This window comes from Pteropus vampyrus, unplaced genomic scaffold, assembly GCF_000151845.1.
Source record: "Pteropus vampyrus isolate Shadow unplaced genomic scaffold, Pvam_2.0 Scaffold56, whole genome shotgun sequence".
NCBI lineage: Eukaryota > Metazoa > Chordata > Mammalia > Chiroptera > Pteropodidae > Pteropus > Pteropus vampyrus.
The window spans coordinates 5,984,891-6,004,611 of record NW_011888837.1 but is presented as its reverse complement, the minus strand read 5'-3'; the positions used below and the strand labels follow the sequence as shown (position 1 = coordinate 6,004,611).

General features: G+C 39.2%; 1 protein-coding gene across 1 annotated transcript in view; it reads right to left on the bottom strand.

Annotated features, from left to right (window-relative positions):
* The window catches only part of FRAS1 (Fraser extracellular matrix complex subunit 1), a 421,815-nt gene that overhangs the window by 195,658 nt on the left and 206,436 nt on the right, over positions 1–19,721 (bottom strand). Inside the window, exon 15 of the mRNA XM_011360633.2 lies at positions 7,170–7,313. Coding sequence (XP_011358935.1) covers positions 7,170–7,313 — 144 coding nt within the window. The remainder of the gene's footprint in view (positions 1–7,169; positions 7,314–19,721) is intronic.

The following is a 19,721-nucleotide window of genomic DNA, read 5'->3' as shown; positions in this document are numbered from 1 at the left end:
TTGGGGGCCTAGTTGTAAGACCATGGAAATGCTCACAGAATATGATCAAGGGTTGAATCAAGGCTGTGGAGGAGATGATAGATTTGACATCTACGTAGGAGAAAGTATCTCAGATGGCTTCCAGGGGTCTGACTTGGAGGATAGGTGATGTCATGCACAGAAGGTAAGAAGGAGAGAGTAGGTATGGGGGGCTATGAACCATTTTAGATAGGTGCAGTCCAGTAAATAGCCTGATTTATAATTCCAGAACTCAAGGGAGAGGCCTGGGGGTCATCACATATAGGTGGTTGTTGAAATCAGAAATTAGTTGATTTATTCAGAAAAGCATGAAAGATAAGACAGTAGTAGTCAAGGATCTGGAGAGCATCAACATTTAATGAAAAGTGAAAAACTAGCAAAGGTGACTAAGAAGAAACGATACAAAGATAGGACAGAAAGTATGGTGGCTGAGAAGCCAAGGGAGAAAAAAAAAGTTTCAAGAAGGAAGTCATTATCAGTGAAGCAAGGACCAATAAAGTTTGAATATGGCTCACCACACTTAGAAATTGAAATATGGGTCACCTGTACCACTACCACTTCAGTGGAGTCATTGGACAGAATGAGAGTGAAGGCCATGATTATTAACTGTTCCTTTAAAGGCTTCTGGCTAGAAATAAAAGGGGACAGAGAGAAAAATAATTAAAAAGATGAGGGGATGTTTTGCCCTTCCAATATCGTAAAAGCTCAAGGCAAGTATAGATCCTGGGAAAGATTTTTTTAAAAGAGGAGAGTCTGAAAACTTGTTGAAAGAATGCCTAAGAGAAAAGGAGGATGCCCATTCAAAAGTACAGAAGAAGAAATCAGCTTTGAACAGACCAGAGAAAGCCCTGCCCTCCTTTTCTGAGTGTGAAGGAAGGGAGGTGAGGGTGAATGCAGCTGCAGGAAAATCTATGACTCCATCTACTCTATACTCATTGGCTAAATTCTTTATTTTATTTATTTATTTTTGTTGTCTTATTTTCCTTTTTATTTATTTATTTTTTTGTTTATTGTTTCAATTTTTTATTAAGTTTATTGGGATAATATTGGTTAATACGATTATATAATTTTCAGGTGTACATTACAATTTGACATCTGCACATTCTATTGTGTGTTTACCACCCCAAGTCCAGTTTCCTTCAGCTACCATATATTTGATCCCCTTCCCACTTCACCCTCCTCCTATATTTGACCCCCTTTACCTCATCTATCTCCCCCCTCCTCCCTCACTCCCTACCCTCTGGTAACCACTAGTCCATTATCCATGTCTATGAGTCTCTGTTTGTTTGGGTTAAATTCTTTAAAAGCTTGCAAGATAAACCTTATTCTCACTATCAGAGAATCAATGCTGAGATTTATTCTGTCTGTTCTCTTAATCCATCTATATCATGCTAACCTCCTGAAAATATTTCAAAAATGTAAGAAAAAAGATGCAAAAGATGGGGCCAAATGTTCCATCCTGAATACTGGAGAACTTGGCACCTCTCTAGAAGCAAATATGTAAGGCAAGATAATCTTCAGTAAATGAGCAAAGGCAATGCCTTTCATATCAAAGAAAAAGAAGATCACCCCCTCAATTCATAACTAGAACAAAGAAGCAAAATAAATCTAAAAAGTATCTTTCTTTCCACCCTCCATAGAAATTTCTAAATTTTCAGTTCTAGAACTGCATCTCAATAGAACTGAATAATCTGCAAGCTAAGTACATTTTCCCAGAAATAAACAGCAGAAATTTTTAAAAATATAGAATTAACAGTAAAAACATTATAAATCCAACATTTCAAGACACACCTAAAGTAATACTTGAGAGTATAATTTGTAAATTTAAATTATTAGGAAGTCATTTTTCCCAAAACTAGCTTATAACGTCAATAAAATATTAATAAAAATTCCAGCTAAATTTTATTAGAAATTCAATAAACATATTCTAAAGTCTATGAATAGCTTAGTTAACTTTGAAAACAAAGATGAATAATACTCAGCCATAAGAAAAGATGAAATACTGCCATTTGCGACAACATAGATGGATCTTGAGATTATCATGCTAAGCGAAACAAGTCAGACAGAAAAAGTTGAGAACCATATGATTTCACTCACATGTGGGATATAAAACTGAAAGCAACAAATGAACAAGATGAACAAACAGAGACTCATGAACATAGAGAACAGTTTAGTGGTTACCAGAGGGAAGGGGAGAGCAAGCGTGGGGCAGGTAGATAAAGATAAAGGGGGTCAAATATATGGCAACAGAAGGTAATTTAACTGGGTGGTGAACACAACACAATATATATATATGATGTATTATTGAATTGTACACATAAAACATATATAATTTTATTAACCAATATCACCCCCAATAAATTTAATTTAAAAAAAGAAAACAAAGTTGAAAGGGAGAATTTGCCCAATCAGATATTGAGACATATTGTAAACGAATATAAATTAATGAAAATACAAAACAAAATAATTTGTACTAAGGTACAAAAACAGATATTTAGAATACTAAAATAGTTCAGAGACATATCTATGTGCATATGGAAACAATATACAATAAAGATCAACGGAGAATATTAGATTGAATTATAGATGATGTTGGGACAACTGAATCATGAAATAGAGAAAAATAAAGCTGGACCCCTACTTAAACCCATATCTATATGTGGACTCTAGATGGCTCAATGATCTAAGTTAAAACTGTCAGGTTAATAGAAGAAAAATGTAGGATAATTTCTTTGTAACCTTGAGCAGAACAATAAGATAATTCAAGTTCAAAAACAACAGAATTCTTCTTAAAAATTCAAAAGGAAAATGTTAAGGTAAAAAATGATGAATTTTTTGTTCAACAAAGAGCACCATAACAGAAGTTAAAAGATAAGAAAATAGGAAAATACTTTCATATTTAAGACTGACAAGAGTTAATATCTGTAACATACAAGGAACTCCATAAATCAATAATCAAAAGGTAGCAAGGCCAATAAATCAAGGGGAAAAACACATTAAAAAGAAATTTATGAAAGAAGAAACACAAAAGATATTCTCAAGCTCATTAATAATCAGAAGAATGCAAATTAAAATGGGATATCTCTGTATACCTATTGACCAGAAAAAAAAAAACTAAAGATTGAAAAGGCAAAATGGTGGTGAGGATGCAGAAATGAGAGAGCCTCATGCTTTGGAGTGTGGATTTTGGTGAGCTACCTGGTGTGCTTAGTCAAACAGAGAATATGCAGATCAAGAAAACAACAATTCTGCTCCTAGGTTATCCATCCCAGGGAACCTCCTACATGAGCTCATAAAGGCGCATATTCGAGGCTGTTCTAGTGATGGCGTGTGGATAGAAGGAACCCAGGTTAAATTCTTTCAACCAGGGCATACCACCATCACTGAGAGAGCGGATATGTGAGCGGTGGTGGATACAGACCAGGGAGAAGTATGCAGCAGTGAGAAGCAAAAGGCTAGATGATACAGTACCATGAGTGAATCTAAAAAACATGATGCTGAGAGAAAAACGGAACGACATGACTGGTATAATATATCATTTAATGAAATTATATAGAGAGTTGACTGTGTATATATATGTGTGTGTATATATATATATATAAATTATATATGTATACAGTTGTTATATATATGTATTATACATCTATATGTGTGTGTGTGTGTGTACACACACACAATTGACCCTTGTTTGGGTATCAACCCCCCCTGCAGTCAAAAATCTGCATATCACTGTCAACTCCCCCAAAACTTAACTACCCTCAGCATCCATGGGGGATTGCTTCCACAACCCCTACAGATACCCAAATCCTAGGATGCTCACGTCCCCGATGTACACTAGCGTAGATCAATGCATACACTTAGTCCTCCACATCAGTGGACTTCCAACCGTGGATCAAAAACAGTACAGGTATTTATTTTTAAAAATCTGCTTATAAGTGGACCCACACAGTTCTAACCTGTGTTGTTCAAGGATCATTGTACTTGAAACAGGAATATCCAGTTTATGAAAGCTCATAAAAACAAAAAGATAAAAAAAATTAAGATAGTTTCCTAATCAGGGAAGGGAAATGAGGATAGAAGGAAGGAAGGAAAGAGAAAAAACGGAGAGAGGAGAGGAGAGGAGGAAGGAAGAGAGAATGGCTAACAGAAACCTCTGAACTTGCTTGGGTTTATAATGCTAGCTGGAGTCAGAAAAGCCTTCTTATTAGCACAAGTACTTAAATAACTAAAGAATGAGGAGGCTTTGTCCTTTGAGTTTCCCCACCTTTTATATCTAATATTTGTAAAACTCAAAGCACGTACCACAGAAAAAACTTGGTTACTGTAAGTTCTTTCAACTAGGGCATACCACCATTTATAACAGGTTATGCTGGATTTTTCTCAGCACTTGACTTTGAGATTTTTACAGATATGGGCTGCTTGGTTATAAATTATTAAACTAATACCAGTTGGTCTTTATCCTGAATAGCACTAATCTGAATTGGAAATGAGTCAGCATTATCAGCATCAACCGTCTTAATTAACATTCTGATACCAATCAGGGACTTGGTTCACCGTTGTTTTAGAAAATATTATTTGAACATTTCTAAAGGCATTTGATACAAACTTAGAGAACTCTAACAATTTTATGGAAAGTGTAAACTCCAGTCTTGTCTATCAAAAGGTCCATTGGTCAATGCCAGTGGTATCACAAAATCCCTCATTGTGCTAAGCACAGGGTGTGAGTTCAGTAATTACTTATTGATCAATTGATCGGTTGGCTGACTGTCAGCAATGGTCCATCCTCCTGTTAGAAGTTTTCTTTCTGATGCTTTGTTTCAAAATGTGTACAGATAGTATTTCAAATGTATACTCTCTCCCAAAGCCACTTGTTAAGCAGTCTTTTTTTTTTAAAATTCCTTCAGTCCACAGCAGCTCTGGCTTTCTTTCCTCAACCTTGGAGTCCAAGTAGGTTCCCACCTCTCACTTCCTCCAGGTTCACACTAAGCATCCCTCCTTTTAAATACATACTTCTCCAGCAGAAGGTGCCTCCTCAATCCAGATAATATCTTCTCCATAGCAGGTCAGTGTCACCGCTCCTTGTCAGTGACAGTAGACAGCCTTCTTGGGGACTTAACTGGTAAATATCTTTAGGCCCTTGGATTAGTGCAAATTTGACATCTCCTGACCTTTAGAGAATAAATCTGGCTTAATTGAGCAGGAAAGTGATGCTAGCAGAAAAAGATTAAAATGCTCAAGCTAATGACAGCCTGGAATTTCCTTCCTTGTTCTCTCCTGAATCCACACAATTTTCACCTGTGACTTGTCCATATCAAGTGAGATTTTTCACACCAACTATGCTGATGGATTTCTGCACAGCTTTAAGCAAGCAGCTGCCAAGAGCTATCTCTCTTCCCTAAAGCAAGTGGGTTTGTCAACTCTCAAAAATTATCTCATTGTTGCTATTGCCTTGTTGAGTAAATAAAATGAGAACAATAACTTAAGAAAGTTTTATGGACTGCACATTTTCATTAATTTAGTGGACTTAAGTATGTTTGTTTTTTTAAGTCATCTGGTCTTTCTATAGGTATGACCATCACAACAAACTCAATCATTCACTGTCAGGTGGCTACCCGTCAACTTGGCAACATCCACAGGGGCAGCTGAACAACCTACAGAATGACAGGAGGCTGGGAGGAAACAGGAGAAGAGGAAGAGGGGAAAGGAAAACGGAAGAGAGGGAAAAATAGGCAGAGGTGCATAAGGGGACATCACATTACAGAGCAGTAGAGTGCTTAGGAGGAGGTTAAGGTCTAGAGCTAGAAGACTAAGGCTTATGCCCAACTCTGCAACTTACGTGATTTTAGGCAAGTTTTTTAACCTCTCTGTTTCTTCATCAGGAAAATGAGAATGATGATGATAACTATCTCAAAAGATTGTTGTGAGGATTAAATACCAAACACTTACATAGCACTTACTCTGTACCAGGCATTGTGCCAAATGCCTCTCACCAGCCTTCTGACTGGGGTGTGTATTAGTTTCCCATTGCTGTTGTAATAAATTACCACAAACTCAGTGGTTTAAAACAACATATATTTGTTATCTTACAGCTCTAGATGTCAGAATTCCTAAAATCAAGGTGCCAGCAAAGCTGTATTTCTTCTGAAAGCTCTAGGGGTTGGTCCATTTCCTTGTCTTTCCCAGGTTCTAGAGACCGCCCGCAAGCTCATGGACCCCTCCTGGCATCACTCTGACCTCTACTTCCATCTCATCTTTGTTTCTGACTCCCATCCTCATGCTTCCCTCATATAGGGACCCTCATGATGGCATTGGCTCACCCGGCTAATCCAGGATAATCTCCCATCTCAAGACTCTCAATTTAATCATACCTCCAAAATCCGTTTTGCCATCGAAGGCAGCATATTCACAGGTTCTGGCAATTAGAATACAGACATCTTTGCGAGGCTTTTAATTCTGTCTACCACAGGCACTACAGTATCCCTAACTATTAAATGGGAAACTGACGCACGGATAAATTAAGCAACTTGCTCAAGGTCATGCTTTTCCCACCATACATTCCTGCTTCTCAGTGGGTTCATGTTTATGAAGCACTTGGAAGTGTTCCTGGCACAAGGAAACAGGAAGCTGGGTTAATGCTTATTGTTATGCAGTGATTGTTAAGGGTAGAAGAGAAAAGATCTGATTCAGCTTTAAGCCAGTGGCACCAACACCAAAGGCAGTCTGCCCTTGGCTGGCCTAAAAGTGTCTTTGTCTCCATGCATATTTGGAAGGCAGTCTGGAGCCAATGGAAAGTTTGGGATTTGGAGAAAGGCAGCCCTGCTCCTGTCCCTACAGCCATGGGTCTGAAGCAAGCAGCCCAATCCTCACTGTCTTCATTCGTAGGATGAGGCTAGGACTAGTCTGGAAGAGCACTCACCCCCTGATCTAACTAACAAGCTACCCAGAGAGCAAGAGGTAGTATTAAAGGGGATTCCCACCAGGGGGTAAAAAAAACATGTTTTGTAAACTACTAAAACACCAACAATGTTAGCAGTCACTACTCATGTATTTGTTGAGTAAAAGAAACACTGGTTATAGGAGCTACGATTTGAATTAAACAAGGGATGCTGGAAGGAGAAAAGATGCTTTGGCATGCAAAGTCTGGCACCTACCACTGCAGGTCCCCTGCTTGTTGTAAAACCCGTTGCCACAGCTACTCTCGCAGCCGCCCTCTCTCAGCACCTGAAGAGGGTCTCTGCAGGCCAGGCAGTGCTTCTCCGTGGGGCCCCAGCAGGCCGAGCAGGACTCATGGCAGACTGCAGGCAAACAGAAAGATCAGTGAAGAATCTACAGTAAAAAGGACTGGTCACAGTTTTTCCTGGAAGGGTTTTAGAATTTGTAGGGAGGATGCTGGCTCCTTCATCCCTAAACTGCTATGCACATATGTATGCCACAGGAGAACCCCACTCACCCCTCCAAAAAACTATTTCTGTTGGCCAGAAGTACAATTTCAGTAAATTATGGCTAAGAAAATTGGAACAGGAAATCGGAAGCTTTTGAATAATGGGAATCACCATACCCTCCTTCTGTCCCCCACAGCTCTTTCCGTCCCCCTCGGTCTCTGGTTCCCACAGTAGTATCTGCTCTAAATACGTATCTTGAGCCTCACGGAGCCTGCCTGTCTCTTACGCTTCAGGTTTCTAACTATACATTGTTCCTAGACCAGAGTTGTTCATTTAAGACTCCAAAATTTCCACCTCTTCCAGCATTTAATTTTTATGACTACTCTTGCTTGCTTTTCACCTTAGTACTTCTGTAAAGAGAGTCCTATTCTTAATGACTGAGTATATTCAGACTTAACTCTATGTATGTCTAATCCCACCTATTCACTTGTTAATGAATCCTAATTTTCAAAATGTTTGCTTCACAATAGAACACAATCTATTTTGAGGAGTAATTTGGCCTGACCAAAAATGGTAGGAAAAATGCCTTTGCCGATTTCAAGCCACTCGGAATTGTACTTAATTAAATTAGGTACCCTTTGGAATCAGAAGAAAGGTTGCCTGCATTGTAAATCTCAAGACCCAGTCCTCTTCTTGCTATTCGAAACTGCACAGGAAAGTTTCAGACAACTTTTCTCTCCAACGAATTTAGAGAAAATTGCAAATTGTGTTAAGTGCTAGGAAGGGCTCTTTGATAAAGATTAACAGAGATTGGGGTGGAAGGGACCAACTTTAGGTAGATCTAAAGGATAAGAAGCAGCCAGCCATGGGGAGAGCAAAGAGCAGCACAAAGTTCTTGAGAAGGGAACAAGCCTGGGTGCTCAAGGAACCGAAGGATGCTCTCTGGCTATAGTATGGTGGGGCTTGGGGGATGGGTGGGGACAGATAGGGCAGAGTGGCCTGATTCTTGACTGGAGGAGAGACAGCAGTCCAATGAAATTTGATCTTGGAGATGTGGAAAATAATTAGAATTCTATCCTAATTGCAATATGAAGTCATGAACAGACTTAAGCAGGATTGCCACAGCCCTGATTTAGATATATAAAAGTTCCCTCTGGCTGCCATGTAGAGAGGGTTTAAGAGAGTGGATGCAGGCAAGAAGACCACTGTGGAGTCTATGCTGTGATCCAGGTAAGAGATGACGGTGGTGGATGGGAAGCAGAGGTGGAAGAAAGTTATTTATTTTCTACTTCCCTCATGAGACCATAAACTTCATGAAGGCAAGGCCATTTCTATTCTGTTAAATCTGTCCTGAGCTCACTACTTGGTGCTCTATAGCAATCTCGTGAGTGACTTCGTTTATCTTTAACATCTCCTTCATATTTTATATGTAGTACATAAGAACCTGCTCGTAGTAGGATAATCTAACACTGCATTATAACTAAAGATTTGGGTGCAAAGATCTCAGTCACAGATTTTATCCTTAACAAATGTGAAATCTGTCTGTCATTTATTTATTCAGCTACCCTTCAATTCTTGACTATAGTCATCATCTGACGTGTCTAACATTGTTCACATCTCTGCCTCATTGATACAGGAGTTGATAAAAAGTCGTTACCTAAACAAATAAATAAACAAACAAATCCAATTTCTTGTCTAAGAAAGTATACCAGGCTGATTTGTTTATCAATGTTCAGAAGCACCTACTATATGCAAGGTGCTGTGCTAGCCTGTGAGGCCTTCCTAGCTAGCCACAGGTCAGCCATGTTACCTGAATTTCACTAGAGGAAACATTTAAATTACCCCACACTTGAGCACACTGCACTAGTGGCACTGTGCAAACTGCACTGTGGAGTATTTGTGTGTGTATGGCGGGGGGCGAGGCGGGGATGAGATTTGGAGCTAAAAGGCTAATGGGCTGTATCATGAATGTCTGGCAGGTCTGGGTAAGGATCTTAGATTTGATCCCCTAAGAGTTTTAATCAAGGAAGTGGAACAGATCGGTTTTGTTTTTTTAGAGAGTTTATTCTACAGTGGGGAGAGAAGAAGGTAATTAACTCAAAACATCTTTAAAGGATTAAATAATCTTTGTTCAGGGGGTACAGCAGAGATAAGAAATTATAGCACAGCTCCCTAGCTCTCTTTGGGGACTGCCTGCCTCAGCTATTAAAATAGTACAAATATTTCCAAACTGGTTGGTAAATGGCTATTGTCCTGACCCAGGGAACTTGGCAGACACCATGCTCCAACAAATGAAAGATCTAGTATAGGAGGGGGCCTTGGGTCCTCCTTCCTTCTGACTTACATGATCTGTGCCATACTGCTTGTTAAATATTTTTCATATTACCCCTGGCATTGCCAATCAAAAGAAGGGCCAAAACATGAGTAGGATGTTCAGACTCATCACAAACTGAGCCTTACTTAACTTTTTTTAGGAGGTGGGGGGGTGGGGGGAGGCTCAATCAGAAGGACTTGGAACCCCCTACTTAACTTTTTAGGCCTGACTTCTGCTGCCTCCCTCACGGTCTCTAATTCATCAAACTGGGTACTCTAAGCATGCCGTAAGACTATCTGTAGGCTCTGAATGCCCCAAATATGATTCACCCAGCCAGCAATGGCTCTGGTCCTTCCATAGCCCCTGGAATCCTATTTAAATTTCGGAAGCCTCCTAAGTTGTCATTACAAGTTCTGCAAAACGTTGGTGCTTTGGTGAACTTTTCCAAACAAAGTTGATCACTCCTCCCTCTATGTTCCTGCAGCACTCTATACATGCCTCTCTTATGCTATTTATCCTACTGCAATAATTGCTCAGCTACAAATCAGTTCCTTCAATGGAATGTAATATCCTCCAAAATAGGTGCCATGTTTTAGTCATCTTAAACCCCTAGAGTCCAGATCAATGCCCGATACACAGTCAGTAATCATTAAATGTATGTTAAATAAATGTACAGTGGATATTTTTTTATTAGCTACAGGGAATTCATCTTATCTTACCTTCTACATGGAAAACACCTAACTATAAAGTCACAGTTTGAAGATATGATAACTTAAGATAGATAAACTTGAGGCTATAAAATTTACCTAATAAATGCTGGTGTCCACATCTGCTTATGATGATGAATACCTATGCCGCATCCATACAGAGTAACCAAATGTGATGCTGGCCTTCTCTTTTTTCAATATCTACAAAATCCTGTTCCATGGCCAGGTAGGACAGCAGAAGGGATTTTAATTTCAACACAGGACTATGCTGAGCTGTCATTTCTTTTCTTCTTCTTCTTCTTTTTTTTTTTTTGAGCTGTCATTTCTTATGATATACTCTCACTGTGTTTTGCAATTGATTTCTAATTCTAACACTGAACATATGCTACTGCAGATAATCTCTTCTTGCAGGCTTATTTTACAAGTGGCTTTTATTACATTTGGGTTACTATGCAAAACAAAAGGTCACTCCCTGACTTTTTACCATAATTTCTCTTAGTGATACATTTTAGATCACCAAGGGTTTGAATTGTACATTGTGAAAATTGTGGCTGCAAATTTAAAAAGAGGGCAAGTAAGGGAAAGGCAACTTCTTATCTCACATGCAGTCAATAATTTATTTGGGAAAGCTCCTGACTTTATTGAAGCATAACAAGACATGTGGTGGCTTGCTGAGTAATTTATTTCAAAATGAAAAGGAATGAATTACTTTTCTTTTGACACCTATATATTGAAACCCTACTCTAACAATAAGTAACTTTTTGTATTGATAACTTTGAAACAGAAGACTGCATTTAAAAAAAAAATTAACCTATGCTTCTCTAAGAATAAAATGTGGCCTTCCAGAAAAATGTTAAAATAAGCACTATGGGCCACTTCTGATTTTCCAGGACACCTTTCCAGACCCAGGCAACGGATACAGACACCCATGGGCTCAGTCCACAGTTCAAACTGCCCTCAGGAGAAGGGGTCTAGGTTCCTCACCTCTTCCATGATTTTTTGAAATAAGTTTCTCCGCCATTACCAGGCAATCAGCACACTTGATCAGCAGACTCTTTTAGTGTCATTAGTGAGAACGCAGTTCAGATTTCCAACTGCCAAGAAATTTTCACTCACAACTATACAGAAACAGCCCCAATTCCAGGCATAAGCAGGTATGCCATACACAAGGCAAATTCCTTCATTCTGTTCCTTATCCATTTTGTGGCAATTGCTAGCTTTCATTCTCATCTCACAAATGACCAGGAAGTACTTGCCAAGTTTTAAAGTATTATCAGGAAAGAGTGGGTAAATTTCCAATAAGAAGCTCTCGTTGGATGGACATTTTTTCTATCTTAAACTCAATTTCACTGTTATTTGCTTTTCTAATCTATAAATTGGGAACAGTAATACAGTTCACATTTGAACAATCCACATATAACTTTTGACTCTCCTCAAAGTTAAGTTGTCCCTTAGTATTCGTGGAGGGGGAGATTGGTTCCAAGACCCCTGCAGATACCCAAATCTGAGAGTGCTCAGTTCCCTATATAAAATGGTACAGAACAATGCATACAGATGGCCCTTGGCATCCTTGGATTCCTAACCATGGATGAAAAACACTGTTCTAGATTAGCGGTTCTAGCCTTATCCACAGATGCAAAACCCGAGAATACGATTGGCCAACTATTTATTGGGGAAAAAAATATCTGCATATAAATGAATCCCCACAGTTCAAAACTATGTTGTCCAAGGGTCATCTGTATTTGCACTGTTTTACCTAACTCATGGGGATATGGTGAGATGACATGTTTGAGAAAGCAGAGAATATTATAGGGATCATAGGAGTGGTGGATTCCAGGAGAGCTAGCAAATCTTATTTCAACTGGTGTCAAAAGCAAAGTAATTGCAAAAGAGGCAAATCAAAGTACATCATAGACAGAAAAGACTATTAGGAAGGTAGTTTGACTTAGAAAGGGGATGCAGGGAAGTAATAGAGCCCTCAAGGATTATTCTCGCCATTAAAAAAAGGGGCTCCAGCCTTTCCTAGAGGCCTCACTCTCTAAAGCTCTTTCCTTGCAATCTTTACAAAGCAACAAAACCCCTTCGGAAAGTAACTGAAAACATCTTGGTAAAGCCCAGATGTGGAGCAGACTACTCTCCCCTCCCCCCCACCATTGCCCCACAGGAGGCCAAGTCTACTTGCCTAAGAAGTGCAAATTCCAGATATATTTAAAAGGAGAAACTCATCTGAGTAATCACCATTTTGATCCTTTTATTCTAATCTTCTTCTGTCCCCTGCTAGGCTGGGTCTCAGCCCTCCACCTGCTTCCCTGTGCCAACTGATGCCTTTACATCCTGAGATAGGGATGTCTGGTCTCCACATGTTCTGAAACCCATATGAATTTAAGAAAGTTCATAACAGAAAAAAATAGAAATACAAAAAAATATATAAGCCTCATGAGTAGCCCAAGAAAAGCAAATTAAACAGGAGAGCAGCAACTAGATGGAGAGGATTAGACATACACATAGCAATATGTCTGTATTTAGAAATAGCGCTTAGAGAAAAAAGGTAAAAGAATGGTTCCTTGATTGTAATGAATGTACCACTCCAGTGGGATTATTGATAATGGGCTATGTGTGCGTCAGGGGCAGCAGGAATATGGAAAATCTCTGTACTTTCCTTTAAATTTTTCTGCAGCCCTAAAACTGCTCAAAAAAATAATGTCTTTAAAATTAAAAAAGAAAAAGAATGAAATATCCATCTAGTAACACTTACGAATATTTAAAATACATGTATACAAAGCAGTAAGAGCACATACATATAAAAATACACATTAAATTAAATTAGAATAGTTACTTAAATGGGGATCTAGATAGAAGGGAAGTGAGAATAGATAGACAGGCAGACGGAGAGACAGATAGATAAGCAAGAGAATAGCCTGACCCAGGCCAATGATGAAAATGGGCTATGAACTGATATGTATGAGTAACTCAACTCTCTTCATATAAATCTCAAAATTAAATTAAGAAAAAATTAACCAGGATTCCGTTTTACATTAATCAAACTGACAAACAAGAGGAATCATAATACCTAATGTTGACAAGGGTGGTGGAAGTAGGCATTCTCATACATTTCTAGTAGAAGTGCAAATTACATCTTTTTAAAAAGAGAGTGATAAATTAGTATGTGTCAAAAACTTAAAAATGTACATATATACATTTGGACCCATAAATCACATGTCTAAGAATTTACCCTAATCAAATATATTTACCACGATTTCTATTGAAATGTTTATATCATGGTTATTTATGATAATGAGAAAATTAGGAAGAAACATCAAGCAATAGAGGATTCATTCATGCATAGTCACAGATGGGAAATTATACAGCAAAAAAGATGGCGTAGAAGGACAATAAACAACATGGGGAAGGAAGGTAGGCAATAAAACTATATAGAGAGTGTGATTTTACTTTTGAAAAAATAAATGCATGTATGTATGTCTGTGTACACCACACACACGCACACACGCGCACACGCGCACACACGCACACCACCTCAATTCTAAAATTAAGACGACTGTCACCAGAAAGAATACTGACAGTAGTGATTTAGAAGAGCTCGAGTCAGAAATTTTCATGTACTTTATATTGTGCCTTGAATTTCACTAACTTTATGAAATTATTTTTTGGAATAAACATGAATTTATTTGGTATTTAGGTGGAAAAAATTACTAAAGGAGGAAAAAAAAAGCCTATAGTCCTAAGGCACATGCTGGGTAAATAGCTAGTTAATCAATTAACCACATTTGTGATACAGCCAAATGATTTATTCATCTCGGGTAACATATTTGAATTTTTATGAGACTTCTGTAGACTCAGAGCTTGAACTGAAGACAAGGCCTCCCAGCTGATGGAGGCTTGGCAGGTCCACAGGGAGAGAGATTTATAAGCCACTAGTTTTTCACTGGTATGCAAGTCAGAGGAAAAGGCAGACATGCCAGCTCACAGGAAGCATGCTTATCCTTTCAATCTCTTAGCCCTCTACCTATATTCCTAATCTACAACAGGATTTTCAATGCAGTGACCCTAGACCTAGCTTGATGAGCCAAATGGAATCCTCAGATTCCACTCATTTACTGTGACCATTGGAAATCCCCAGCTGCCAGGACTCTCTGGGTTTTTCTTCAGCTCCTGTTAATGAAATGGCTCTTGATTTCTCCAGTAATACTTTGAGTAATACCTATTTGTCTACAGAAACTGAAGAACCAAAGGAGCAACCAACAACCAAAACCAAGTTTTTGATGGGGTGAGTTCTCAGACTTCCTGGCTGCTCTAGCATACCTGCTCAGATCTGGGCAGCGATAACATGGAAGTGCTGTGGGCAGCATGAAAAGGGAGGGGAAGGTGAAACAGCGAGAACATTAGGGCGGGGAATGGGAAAGAGACAGAAAGAATGTGTGCCATACAGTCTAGCTAAAATAACTGAGAACCCTAGGAACTGGGCAAAAAGCCAGAAGACTTGTCACTAGTTTGTAATCCATAGCCGAAATATTTGGGGGTTCAGATTTGTCAAGAAGAATAAGATCTGTCTGGAAGATAAACTCCCTTGCATTTGTGGCGGGCTTTCTCTCCTGGTATGTGATCCTTTTGTTCGGTCGTTTTTCTTTTGGCATACACAGCCAGGGTCTATAAGCAGCACGGACAAATTCCAAACATAGCCAGTCTCCTGCTACACGAAAGATCTCAGGCAAAACACCACCAGCTGCTTTTTCCTTCTTCTCTCTGCGTATCCTTTACTGAATGACCCAGAAAAGAAGGGACTTAAAATGCCACTGTCACCTGCTTCCCTAGGTCCAGTTTACTCAAGAAATTGCACATTTTAGGAGGGAAATCCCGTCGTCCACCCTTCTGAACGGCTTAAAACAGTCCATGGACACTCCCAAAGTTCCAACGACAGTTTTTTTTAGAGTCATCGTTCCAGCACTGATGAGGCACCCAACTATCTTAAGGAGGAACTGAAGGAAGAAAAAGAGGAATGGGAAAAATAGAGATTCTGTGATCTCCCTGAGGCTACACTTCATCAGGAGGTGCTGACAGGGAGTAAATAACAGAAGCTAAACGGAAGACAGGGCACCTGCGTGCCAGAGTCGGCGTGCCTGTACATCCTGTCCCTTCTCCTCCATGCAGGGCTGAACACACGCTCTTCAGTCAAAAATTATTCCAGAGGCCTTATATAAGCTTAAAATTCGGAACTATAAGCTTAAAATTCGGAACTGTTCCTGCCTCAATAATCCATCACTTCCCACAATAGACATTCTAAAATTGTCTTTATAGCACTGATAGTAATGAATTCATAGAATGGTAACTTTCTGAAATTACTTATTTACTTATTTATTGACACTCTCCTCCCTCTGAGAAAATAAGTTCCTTAACTATAGGGCAGTTGTCTATTGGTTCACTGCTCTATCTCCAGAGCCAGGTACATGGAAGAGGTTCGGCAAACATTCGCTGCATGAACAGAATGGAGGAGACAGGAATATCACTTGATGCAATAAGTCCCCTTTACAGGTATTTAACAATAAGTGAGAGATTATAATTGCCCTCGAATGCCAGAGAAGATTTGGACAATGCATAAGATTTGAAAAGCAGAACAAAAAATGAGTGAAGACCAAGCAGTAGGATGTGCTGGGCCCCCAAAGTGAATATAAAATTGGGACTGACCTTCAAATTCTGGGAGATGGGGGATGGGCCGTGGAGAGTACAAGCTTGAAAATGACAATCCCTACAGAACAAAGAGGTTCTCCCGCCTTCTTGAAGATTGCAGAAAAACAATGTCATAAATGCTTTTGCCAAAAGGTCTACTCCTGGCATGGCTAGGCTGGGCTAAGCCACATGCTGGAATTTAATGCCAAGATCCATTAAGTCTTCACTGCTTTGGACCTGGCTCCAAGGGGTTAGTGCTTCGTTTCCACAAATGATTGGGATGCTCTAGTCAAACATAGTTCCAACAAAAAATTAGCTTTAGAAGTTCCTCTGTTCAGCCGCAGCCTTTAAATCTCAGCTAGGTCAGCATCCTATATGTAAATTTTATAGGTTTTCTCACAAGTTTTCCCTCTAAATATACCATAATATTGGCTAAGGAACAAGTAATTATAGATTCACATAATTTAATGTGAGCATTTAAAGAAAATAAAAGGATTTTAACTTATTGTGATGAATAGAGTGAACTGTTCTCTATATTACGTTTACTCCTCCATAACATATAAAAGTAGACTTTATTTTAAATCAGAAAGTAATGGCATGACTCTTTGCTTCTTAATAAAAACTATTTGGTTTTCATCCTCATAAATTGAAGAATAAAGGAACAAATTCAATAATGGCAATAGCTGCCTTTTGTGTCTAATACACACTATGTGCCAGGCATAATATATTTACATTTTCTAACATCTTTTCTGACCTTCATAATGATGGTTTGAAGCCGATAATATTGTCCCCATTTTATAGTTCAGGAATTTGAGGCTCAAAGAGATTAAATGACTTCCCCCAAGCCCTGTAGCAATAAGTGGTAGAGTTCAAATCTTTTATTCTTTAAGTTTCAAAATCTATGACCACACAGCAATCAGATATGGAATAAACTGCACGGGTCTTTGTGTCTGTGTTTTTACCTATTTATGTGTCTCTGTAAACAGTAGCTAAACCTTGCCTTAACTACGAGCTCACTATAGGCAAAGACGGAGTCTTATTTATGTTCATATCCTCAGTACCTGCAGCAGTGCTAAAAAGGGAATGAACAAGAGGAGTGAAGGACAGAGAACAGGGAAGGACAGTAGAAAGCAGAAATCCAAGTCTCCTAACATATATGCAGGGCTTACCAGGGACCAGGCACCATTCTAAAGGACACATGTGAATTTACTCATCTAATCCTCACAACGAAGCTATGTTGTAGATGTTATTATGTCTGCTTTACCCACATGGCAATTGAAGCACGGAGTTAAAGAATTATGCTGTTTGTAGTAACAGAGCTAAGAACAGAATCCAGGTGATTTGGTTCCCAAGCTTATGGTCCTAGGCACTGTGTTGCACTCCCTCCTAACTCTGAGTCTGCAGAATGAAGGCAGCACTTGGCATGGGGTACACACAGCTCCATCCCTAGGCCTGTGTGAACAATTTTAAGGAGACAAAACAAATATTGATACACATATAAAAATGGGCTAAATTCTACCCTTTCTCTACTTAAAGTCTGCAGTCTTTGAGCTACTCATTTTAAACATACTCTGCATGATATCTGTTCATTTGGGTGTTTTAACTTTTCTTCTTCTGGACTCTTATTTCTAGGATTTGTGTGCACAGTTCAATGATCCAAACAGAGTGGAACAGGGTGTTGATTGAAAAGAGGAACATGGTAAGCAAGAAAAAATGTCCTCGGGACATGGTGAGCTCAGTCTGGATCCAGATTTAAATTTATATAAAGGCTTCTAAGAAGAGGCAATGGAACTACCACTCTGATAGAGAGAATACAATATATCCAGGACAAGTGGTAACCAAGAGCCATGCAGGAAGGATGCAAGGTTATGTGGTGTTGTAGGGGGAAGGACAAGGAGCATCCATACAGGGGTCAAGCCTGACCATCAGGCTGGAGGTGGTTAAGAGATGTGCTATTAATTCCTGGAAATGGGTCACAACAGGACACGGTGGCAGGAAGCCTAGTCCTAGGACCTGATGTCCACAGGGTCAAGAAGAGTGAGATAGGGTGGGTAGGGATGTTGGACCAGATCCCAGCCAGTGGCAAAGAAGCCTAAGGGTTAAGATACAGGCCTGCATGCCAGGCCTAAAAGATGAGTTAGGGGCACTACGAGGGTGATCACAACTTGGCCCCACTTGCTGTGGGGAAGAGGCAACTTACGCATTGCCTGTCTCCAACTGAGTTTGGTATATAAATTGAGTGGTACAGAGCCTTAAGGTAAAGGGGTCAAAGTATCAAACTCCAAGGTTGGGGAAGGCAGGAAAAATGAAACAGGAACTGGTGTGAGGTGCATAGTATAATCTACATGTACAACATTATTCAATTTAGTCAAGCACAAGAATGTAACAATAATATTAATATGTGCATACAAATATGTCCACATTTGTATGCATATGTGTGTGTATGTGTGTACGCCACAAACTCAAGGGAAAGTCAAAACGGTAAGGTCCCTCAAGGATGTGATTCTCTGGTAGGACTCGTTCCTTCTTTCACTCCTCTCTGGTTTACCTGCTCAAACTCTTTTGTCGAAGAGCCATGTTGATGTGACACGACTTTGCACTACATTTTCACTCTGCCTATGTTCAACAGAATGAGCATGAATATTAATCAGGTAATTTCTGATAATTAGTTTCTTTAGTACCGTGTTCACTTTCTGTTGGTTTTAATGGGTCAATAAAGTGGCGAATCGTGCCAGTCATAACATAAATGACCCTGCCAAGAGGAAGCCATCCAGAAAAAACCTGTTGTTACCATAGAATGGCAGGCTTCTTTTTCAAAGTTTAGCACATCCTGGAAGAGCACTGGTTGACTGACTGACCTCCAAGGTCAATGACGAAAAGTCACCAAAAATGATACTAGCAGAAATACTCCAAAAAAAAAAATGCCAATAATCAGTAAGCTTATTTGGAAAGATTATATGGGTAGTCTCAACATGGAGATAGTATATGGAAATTGTTCACAAATTTAGTTTTAATTTTTAAGATCATCTCTCTTCTTTTCTCTCTGTCTCCTCTTGCTTTCTTCTTTCTTCTCATTTTATACATAAAAATGCAAACAGGCTGAACTAAAGCAAATTGGTTTAATTCCCTGGAGGGAGCATTAAGAAATTTTTCCAGCAACTCTCTAGTAGAGGCATTTGTGTATGGGGATGTGGATGGAATGTGATTACCTAAACCAGTAATCAAATGAAACATTTCCTATTCCAAAGTGCCCTAAAACAGCATTAACATCAGCAATTAAAACACCGGGCATGGGAGAAAGAAAAATGCCCCCACCAAAGAAACAGAAAAGAAAACAAAGAAAAAAGTAAATATGTATGTGTGATGTGTGGCAGGGGGTGGAAGTGGTATGGAGGGAGAATAAAATCTAAGGAAAATTAATTCCCTTTTAAAGGCAAATCTGTCACAGGAGTGCTAGCAGGAGGTCTCTTTGATGGGATAGAAGAAAGGTATAAAGAATACATTCAATAACTTCGTCAAATTGAAATTTCAGCAATTTACCTAAATTGCCCAAGCATTAGACACTTACAAAGCTGTTTGTAAGTGCCCACTTTGAGCCTGTTCTAAAATAACAGGTAA